Genomic DNA, 10,213 nt, shown 5'->3' with positions numbered 1-10,213 from the left:
CAGGCTGCTCAATAAAGTTTTGCACTGTTTCCTGCTTCCCTGTTTTCTGGGTGGGAGGGGGAACCCAGAGGCCAGGAGAACGTAGTCCAAGCAGGCAGGGATGGGGGGCAGGGGCCAGGGCAGGGAAGGCCCTCCCCCTAGTGCAGGAGTTACCACATGGGTGAGGCTGGTGTGTCCTGCAGCTCTGGTCAGTCCAGGCTGGCATGTGGCTCACGGCAGACTCATAGGGCAGCATGGCGTGGTATGCAGGTGCTCTGGCCAGCCTCCCCCCACAGGTGAGCTGCCGCTGTTGGCAGATAGTGATAACATTGCCAGCTGTGCCTTATGGCTGGGGCTGCAGTTGCACAGCTGTGGGGGCAGGCGCTGGCCTGGGCTCCCTGGGCTGCTGGTGGAGGCTGGGTACTGCCTCCACCCCTCCCGAGTCCCCAGTTAGCATTTTAGCTATGAAACTTCATGATGGCATTGGTTTGTATTCACTGCAACTGGAGGAAAGATTCTCTTCCTGAACAGAGCTAGCTTTTGCTTCTAGTTTTCCCCCCCAGTCCTCTACCTTGTTACTTTTGCATCTTTCTCAGACAGCTGGTGCCAACAGGAATCTAGGAATTTTCCTTTAAGCCTTGCTAAAAGGTACTGTTACATATGAGGTTTTTTAACATGGCAAAACTGCACAAAATCACTCTCAGCTGGAAGAGAAACTAGGTTTGTCATCCAGCCAACTCTGTGTACATTAGCAGCAGTCACTTTTGTTTTTAGTCATGGCCAGTAAGGTAAGTGGCCTCCAAGGAAGAGAACTGAGCCTTGCCCCGACAAAATAACCCTATACAGATTACTTGACTAAGAATGGTGAACAGTCATCAGTTTCAGAACTCGGTGAATCATGCTTTTGTGCATGGGATGAAGAGAGGAAGGAGGGAATGGGAGCAGGAGGATGAGTTGGACTAGATGACACCTGAGGTCTCTTCTAGCACTATGCTTCTATACTCAGCTCCAGCAGTAGCAGCTGGAGGAATCCATTTTGGCCTAGTTCTCTTACTTAATAAGGAGAATTTTATACTACTGTAAATCAGCATGACTTACATTCCATCCAGAATAAGGCAAGATTTCTCCTTGTGGAAGAAAGGCCCAGAACTGAAGAATGACCTTTAAGAAAACTCTTTCCCATCTCTTTCTAGTAAGTCTAACACTTTTGCTTGACAGGGTTAACACACCTAATGAACACCTTTTGTCATACTACATATTTAACACCTGAAAGGAAATATGAGTTTAACACCAGGAAATATGAGTTCTTTGTCAGTCTGGTCAAGTTATTTATTGCCTGTTTCCTAGTTCCTTACCTGTAAAATGGGGATAATGTATTTTCTTCCTCTTGCCTTTTATTTAGCTTGTAAGCTATTCAAAACTCAATCCTTTCTTTGCCTAAAGGTGCTACTGTGGCTCCACTCCAGGGGATGAAAGAAAGAAAGACAGAATGAAAGAAATGATCTACTGACCCATTGCTCAGAGTTAAGTTAAGCAAGTACTTCAATGCTTGCCTGGATCACACTCATAGTTCAAGTCACTTTGCAGGATTTTGTTTTAGTCAGGTACAATGGGTCCCTGTTCTTGACTGGAGCTCCTAGATTAAATGTGGCATTAATATAAATATAATAAGCAATGTCTAATTTACTGGTAAGAAGGACACCTTTTTAGCATTATAAGCATAATACCAATAAATCCAACAAAACCTCTGGGAATTCTTGCTGGAATATGTAAGTATAAATGATGGCCAATGTTTTTCCTTAAGCAAAAGAATCATAGTCAATGAGAGTTTGGTCAACAAAACAACACAACAACACACAAAAGACACTGCAAGGTTTGTACCAATACAAGCACTAAGAATCAGATAACTGTGCTCGCATTAAAGATCAAGAGCTACATTTCTTCCTAAGCAAAGTACACTTTAGTTTTTGATCAATAGTTTCATTAAAACTACCATCATATTATCTTCCTCTTTGACCAGGTGAATATATAACTAGGGGATTTCCTTTTCCTGTTATATCTTTATTGATCATCTCCACTAAGGAAAAAAAAAGTTCCCAGAGCCCTCTACACAAAGCCCTTTTCCTCAGGATTGGCTCCAACTTGCTCTGAACTAAAATGGCAAAATCTTCATGGAGTCAAGATGAAGCCTGACCCTTGGGATGTGATTAGCACCTTAGTGGATTAAGGTCTTTAGGGAATGTTGCTGGTGATAGACTAATCCATTACTGACCAAATTTACTTCTTGCCATGTATAATTGCTATGAGGTCATGGAATCCTTTTGGCACGCTGCTGTGCTTTATATCGTTTCCAATGGCATTTCCTAGGTGCAATATATTTTAGTCACAAAAGAAAATCAAGTACAGTACCTAGGCAGAATCAACCCATGCTTTTATTTCCATTGCATATAAAAATTTCATATGAAGGTATTGATGTACAGTACTATCCCATAGGCTGTAAGAGTGGCTAAGAAACCATTGAAAGAATCATCATTTGCAATGTTCACACATGTTGCCACTCTCAAGACATACCCAAAGGAAAAACCAAATTAAAACAATAACAAAAATTGCTCAGGATTTCTGTCGGTATAGTGTCCCTTTTATACTATTTAAAACAAAAGCAATCAAATTCCTTTGGGCCAGGGCTGCTAAAATCTACAGTTTGTGTCAAAAAGGAGGCTCTGTTTTTCCTTGAAAAAGAATCTCTCCTTTCACTGAACAGTCACATGCTACAAGGGCTGGGCATTAATAGAATGGATAAAAGTATATGTCATGCTAGCTAGTGAATTACTATCAAGGGTTCTAACTGGTCTATAGCAACTGAGATGTTTAAAAGGCTAGAGATGCTTTAAAGAGTCCAATTTTGCAAAACTAATACTAGTGTTATTAAAAGATCTAATGGTTTAGAATCATCCTACAGACAGTGCATCTAACTATAGGCAACTGTACAAAGCCTTAGTTATATTTATACAAAAGGAAAGCTTTGGCTGCTTGTAACACTAATACTAGTGTTGGAAAGCATTTCTTGCCCTCCTCTATGAATTCTGTTTTTAGAGTGGTATCCTGTACCCACTCTCTTAGTACTAAGGAAGGAAGGAATATTAAAGACAATTGTAAAACTAATAATACATATAAATTACAATTCTTGAATCCAGATTATTTATTTTTCCCATGTAAGTGCCAAATGACTTAGCAGAAATGTGAGATGTACAGTCCATATGTATATTGCCATTGCAAATGACAGTGTTAATTTAATAAAACTGAACATGGCTATAATAATCCCTGACTATAGCCTCCAGACATGGACAAAAAACCAGTCAGGTAGACAATACTGTTATACTACCATGGGTACAGAAAAAAAATTGAATTTCCAGTGGGGTCATGAATAAGAGTAGTTTGGAATGTTGTACATACTAGCATATGCCAGTTACCCAATCAATCAACAACTACAAGTATGGGAGAAATGCCCAGCCCTAGCCCCACAGCTACCTTACTTTCAAATGCAGCAAAACAGAAGAAAATATTGTTTAAAGTTAAGGCACAGCCCTGGGACCAAAGACCTGCAGCTTTTTTATTTATATATCGTTAAGTATTTTATAGTTTTTTCTTGAATCTTCCATAAACAAGCTCTAAGGTGACATAGAATATATTACAGGAGAAAAAATGTACAGGGAGTATGTATACACAATATTCATTCTCTCACCAAGAGTTTCCAAATATAGCAACACCACCCTATCAAGGATGATGTTATAATAAGAACTGATAATTTACAATTAACATTACAGTATGTACATTACAATAAATACATGGTTGTAAACAGAGACAAACAAGACTGTATTACAGGTAAGGTCATTTGGTGAGAAAAACAGATGGCACAAAATAAAATAAATAATGCATTTAAAAGAAGTTTCAAACTTTCTGTAAAATCCTTTTCATTCAAGTTTTTTAAACTGCTGAATGCAATTTGTTCTACCTATATTCTCTCATCGTTATTTTTAACAATGACACAAAAACAATTAAAACAACCAAACACAGCATTACTGAGTACAGTAACTTGCAAGCTAAAGTGTACTGTTATAAGCAAACATGGGTTTTTCTTTTTTTCCCCATTCAGTACCCAACTCATTGCATTTTCATATGGCAAAAATATTTAGAACATATAAAGCCACTTGTAAATTATATTGTTTTTAAAGCCGTGTGCAATGCTAAAACACACTTTGGCAAAGAAAAAGATTGTACAGTGCATTAGATCCCTGGCTCTAAGATATGATGTCTTTTTCTACTATTTGATTGTCCATGTATGTGGGTGTATTTTTCAAATATGGTGGTATTTTCTTTAAGTTTCTTTATTTTCAATTAGTGCAGATGTAAAACCCTTTCAGGTTCATATTGATTTTTGGAATTTATATTGCTTTTTTTCATTATTAAAATTCCAGGCACTCTTGGGGATTGAAGTGATTTTTAGATGGTAGAACATTCAAGGAAAAATGGCAAAGGACAGAAATGAACCTAAGACTGCTACTACAGTAAGATCTTTTCATTTTCAGTCTCCCTTCAGTATGTTCTGTGCTAACACCATTTCAGGGATAAAGGGGAATAACCCTATGAGCTGGATACAGAAAAACGCAAAATGCACTTGAATGCTGAACCATTAGCTTGTCGTTTAAAACGAGTTTTTACCCTACGCTTGTAACATGGGTATTAACCCCTATTCATATCCTACATTTCCACTGGGTCAACCAAATTCAAGCAAGGGAAATAAATGCTGTTTCCATTTAATTTTGTTCAAAAGTCAGCATTACCCTGTCCTTCTACTAGAATCTGACACACAGGGAATTGACTTTCCTAGGAAATTATTTCCCAACTTCTATCATCAAAACTACTGTCTTAATGAAGGGTCAACTAAAAGAGGACACTTCTTTCTTGCTTTACCTGACTTTTTAGTCAGTCTAGATACCGACAAATGGGACTTGATACTCTTTTTTCCCTTTCAAGACACTGAAGGCTTCAATACTAATCAGACTTAGAAGTAGGATCTTGTGAATGCCGTGTGGACCAAGGGTGAAAACATTTTGAGACTGTAAAGTAACATACAAAGATAGGGTTATAAAAAATATGCTTATGACTATTTTTAGGAAATACATACTTCTGAGGTGAACACGTGATCTTGTTAGACAGCAGTCACTGCCCAAACTACAGACACAGATAAAAAGGTATTAAGGGAGACAGAACAGGAGAGATTACAATTTTTTGCCTAAACAAATATTCCATACATTGTATTAGGCCGTTTTCGGTTAGCATTCTACAGTTTGCAGTCAAAAATGGCCTTAAATGATGTTTTAATGGAATGAGTTGAGGAAATGAGAGAATTGTGTGTATATAAAAAGGTGTTTCACTTCTCAGAGTAGATGGGCCCACTCTTCTTGCAAAGCCCTGGAAGTCTCATTGAATTCCATGGAACTATGCATGTGTGTAAAGCCTATACACATAAGCAAGGGACAGTCCATGCAGGATTAGGTCCACTGTGAGGACAAGAGGTCAATGCAGATTTCTGTTGTATGTCTGGGAAAATGATAATTAAAACAAAACAAAAAGGTAAATATAATTATATTGAAAGGGTTTTCTGCAACCTATACAAAAGTACTCATTGGAAGTCACTGGTATAGAAAATAATGGATTTTTACAGCTCAAATCATTACTATGAAAATCAAAGGTGCAAAAAAATGTACTAGGTATAATCCAGTGTAGCACAGATCTGTACTGAAAACTTGCAAGTTACTCTTCGGAGAAAAAAATAACCAGTGGCAGATGAAGTTGTGAAAGTGTTTTTGTCTTTAAATATAATACCTCAATACATTTAATAATAAAAGTAAGCTCTACAAAAGATCTCTGTTTTACATATTTTACAAAATGCAGAGGTCAGTGCAACCCACTGGGCCACACTTTTTCAGTTTATGTATCAGGAAGACTTGAAATTAGAAAATTATGCAATTTCCACAGCTCATCTTCCTATTGGTAACAGATTCATGTTGTGTCCCATTATCCATGTGCATTTCCTTTCCATTAGGAACCACAGTTCATTCTCTGGCTGTTTTCTTAAAATGGTGATGATGAATATTACTCAATGCTTTGCTTGTGAAAGAAAACAAAACTAAACTAAACTAAACTTCCCAAAGCACACCAGCCTTCTGCTGGCAGTCAGTACTCCTCTGAAATGCTTCAAGAATAGCCTTGCTCTCTCTAATCAAATCTGCCAAGTGGAGATCTTATTAATATGCTGTTTATGGATGTTTTCCCTCTTGTTCTCTGATGCCATGGAGGTGAAGAATCTGGTTACAATATTCCTGAGTGCCATACAGAGTAATCAAGGTCAGTTTTGATCGACGAGCATTCTGGCAGATGATGGTGAGGTGTGACCATGGTTGTAGCATATGACATGCACTTTGGAAAACAATTTTCTAATTTTTAAAAAAGAGAGAGAGACAGAGAGCTGGAGAGAGAGATTCAGTCTCCACACTGTTACGTGTCAGGAGAATGATCTTCCTCTACTACACAAGGTTCTGTCTGGCTCTCCTCCTCTTCCACTTCTTCCCCGACTTGCTCGTCAAGAGGAATTTCAGTGGACTCTGAGTCCTGGGTGCAAAGAGTCTTGGAGTCACTGCAGCTGGTATCTTCTTCCACTTGACTTCCACTGTCTTTTTCTGTATCTGACTCACCATCTTCTTCCAATGTTAGTTCAAACTGGAATTTTTCAGTTTGGCCCTGCCTACCCTCTTCCTGTTCGTCAGGTGCAGGAGAGGGACTCTGAGGGATTGTGCTCTGGTACCACTCTCGATTGTCCTCCAGTGTGTCTAAGATGTCCTGGGCATCAGGGTGTACAAGATCTGCCCATGTCTCCCAGAGAGGATGAACAATGTAGTCTATAAACCCCACCTGTTTCAAGCAATTTAACAATGCAGAATTAGGAGGAGTATTTTATTCACAAGAAAAACAAAGACATATAAGTTAAATAAAATAAAAAGTCATTACAAAGTTAATACAAAGACATATAAGTTTAATAAAAAAGATAATGCTACTAGGACAGAGACTCCTGATGTTCATGCTCTCAAAAGAATAATGTCTGAGTACAGTCCTGTCAGAAACCAGCATGCTGAAGACACATGCCTAAGATGGCCAAACAGAAGCTCTACAAATCTATATAGAATATGGGCTCTTGCAACATTCTCAGTGGTCTGAAATGCACTCAGGCTGAATTCTCAGGTTTTTATTTTGTAGTCATGGGAGATGGATAGTAGAAGGGGTTTATTTATAAACTGCTACTGCTAAATGAATTATACTTTCAAGCAACTCAGGTTTTTTTCCTAACAAGCTGAAAATATGTTTGGTTTTTTTTATATAATCCTGTTTTTAAAAAGAAACTTGAGGAACAGATGTACTGTATTCTCTCTCATAGAACCTTCTATACTGTGAGGCTAGGGATATAAATTTCATATAAAACTAGTATAAGTGATACAAACTGGTTCACATCTATAACACAACAGCACATAAACAGCTTTCAAAATGGCCAAAACCAGTTAAAGATAAACCTGGATGGATATTGTATTAGACTTAACTTGAAGCTGGAAGGGATCTAGGACAAGTTCAATAAATCCATTTAACCTAAATCAGTTAACTCATAGTCCTATCATCCCAGGATGCTTTGCACACCCCCACAAACCCCACTGCCCCCTTGCAGGGTGGGCAGGCTAGCCTTGGCCCAAGCTATCTGCTTCAGCTGAGCAGGAATACATGCTCTAGAGGCCTCCCCCCCAGTTCTGGCCTAGGCCACTGCAGGCATGTGGCTGCATTTTCAGAATCAAAAGTGAATGCCTGTTCACTTGCTTTTTGGTTTAATCTATACAGTTTAGACTAATCTGAACAGATTGAATCAATTCAGCCTCTGATTTTGACTGTCTGTATTTAGCCTGAGAGAGTACAATGATGGAAACTTTCACCAATACACAAGTATAGATGTATTTTAAAGGTAGGAATTCTTAATACTTTTCACCATCTAGTTGCTTAGATGCTGAATTATAGGGGAAGTATAGAAGGTCCTACATCATGGAACCATAAACCCAGGCAAATAAATGAAATGTGGATAAGCAGCAGCACTGATCATGTAAATGGATTACCTGTGATTTCTCTATAGATGCATTGTGCTTATCACACATGGGACTTATCTCCATGCCCCTCTCCCTTTCCCTGTCTCCTTGACGGAAGAACTCTTCCATTATTCTGTCTGTCCACTGGCGATAGATATGGAGTGGCTTGGTTGGATTGCTTAGATCTGCACAGTGCACCATATTCTGAAGAACCTAAAATAGACAAACACGTATTAGCTACTGAGCACCTGTGGTGTTATTACACTAGAGACGAAAGGCTCTTTTTTCCATTTACACATTTGGTGGCTGTGAAGCAGAATCGTGAAAATACATGTAGTGCTAGATTTATTCTGAACAGCAGAAGCTTGAGGTGCCTGTGTATGTTTTTCACACTTGCATTAATAGCCACAAATTATCTCACTTCTCAAGCTTCTGCCTATACTGAGCAACAAAAAATATTTAAGTGCAAGACTAATTAGGTTCAAAGATACTTAGAGGTTAGGCAGAAGGTAGGGTAGACTTCAAATTAACATGGCTAACCAGCTGTCTACTTGGAGGTTAGGCCATATAAAATTAAACCAAGAAAAATTCTGTCCTGCCTTGAAGCTCAGTTAAAAAATTGGTTAATGCTCCATAAAAAAAAAATGATACTGAATCTAACCATGGCATATATGGATCACACACATTTAAAAGGAAAGGGAAAAGAAAAATAGAGCTTAGCGAGGTGAGAAGGGAGTTAAAATAAAGCACATACACATGAAGAATTGGGAAGACAAATGTAGGAAATGAAGAAAATTAAGGTAAGAGAACATTTTCAGCTGTCTTACCTGAATTCTGTCTGAATAGTTATCAAGAAGTAGAACCCCAGAACTTGTCACTTTTTTGGTTTCAACCATAGTTTTCAAATCAGCCAATAGATTCATATGTTTAGACATGTCTGTTGCAAGCACCTTGAACAAGACAAATCATTAGTAATCAAAATGTTCAAATGACTTTTTTTGAACCAATATTTGAATTCACAGGCCCCAAATTACACAAAAATATAGTTCTGAAAAACATAAACCACAGTTCACACATTTGACTATACAAAGACCTGTCCTAAGCCAGAGTAACTCAAAGGACAGAATTTCATTTTGATTTATATGAAAAAATGACATTTTAATTGAGATGTTAAATTTAATGACCATTTAGACTGTAATGCTGCAGAAGCACACACAAGTATCTTGACAAAAATTACCTCGAAGAACTCCAAGATAATCAGAAACATGCATTTAAATCAAAGGAGCCCAACGTATGTGCATGAGCAACAGATAAGGCAATTTTCATTTCACTGTCTATACTGCATGTTTGATTATAATTTACCATAAAAGTTTATCTACTGTTTGTTTCTGCCATTCAATTTCAAAACATTATGGAAGTGGGAAGCTCAAGTTGTAACTCACAATGTCAATGACCATTTTCCTCAGTGATTGTCTCTGTTTTTTGGTCAAATTCTGGAAAATGTCACAATTCTCTTCCTGCAGCAACTTGAAGCCCACAGCCAAATGATGATTCTCCAATACTGATGAGTCATTGTACATCAAGGCAAGTTCAGAGTCTGCAAGACAGTCATGAAGCAGAATGTTAATAAAGCCCATTTCCCCCAAGTAAATTTTGATTTTTCAGATTGTCATGACAGCTGAAAATCGCAGATTACTCTAATGTTTGCTTACAATAGTCTTCTTTCTGGCTGCCAGCTACAGGTCAAACTAATGCCTTCTTAGATCTACACTTGTTGGCATCTTCTAAGATGGTAATTAAGAAAATAGAATAAATACAAGGCTGTTATGTTTTATAAGATTTAAAGATGCCCTTTTTATTCCAACATCTTTTAACTTCTTCTATCTTCAATGGTGTATACAGGAAGAAAAGGGTTTGTATAATTCAGAGGTTCTGGGTATTGATGAAGTAAACATCCTCCTCCTTCTCCCCTCCCTGCAAAAACCCTAACTAGTCAAGGCACAGGTGTTTGCAGAATATACAATGCCAGATTTCCACCAAAGCCTGTATGCATA

General features: G+C 38.0%; 1 protein-coding gene across 5 annotated transcripts in view; it reads right to left on the bottom strand.

Moving 5' to 3' along the window:
• Nucleotides 1-2,393: 2,393 nt before the first annotated feature.
• Nucleotides 2,394-10,213, bottom strand: part of PDE4D (phosphodiesterase 4D) — a 1,195,501-nt gene continuing 1,187,681 nt past the window's right edge. For all 5 annotated transcript variants that reach the window (XM_014594068.3, XM_019495890.2, XM_019495889.2 and 2 more), the window contains 4 exons: nucleotides 9,602-9,756; nucleotides 8,987-9,109; nucleotides 8,190-8,372; nucleotides 2,394-6,951 (listed from right to left, as the gene is read on the bottom strand). In XM_014594068.3, the coding sequence (XP_014449554.1) occupies nucleotides 6,538-6,951; nucleotides 8,190-8,372; nucleotides 8,987-9,109; nucleotides 9,602-9,756 (875 nt within the window). In that variant the 3' untranslated portion in view covers nucleotides 2,394-6,537. The remainder of the gene's footprint in view (nucleotides 6,952-8,189; nucleotides 8,373-8,986; nucleotides 9,110-9,601; nucleotides 9,757-10,213) is intronic.

The sequence above is a fragment of the Alligator mississippiensis genome, chromosome 3 (assembly GCF_030867095.1).
Source record: "Alligator mississippiensis isolate rAllMis1 chromosome 3, rAllMis1, whole genome shotgun sequence".
NCBI lineage: Eukaryota > Metazoa > Chordata > Crocodylia > Alligatoridae > Alligator > Alligator mississippiensis.
This window is presented reverse-complemented; position numbering and strand designations above follow the sequence as displayed.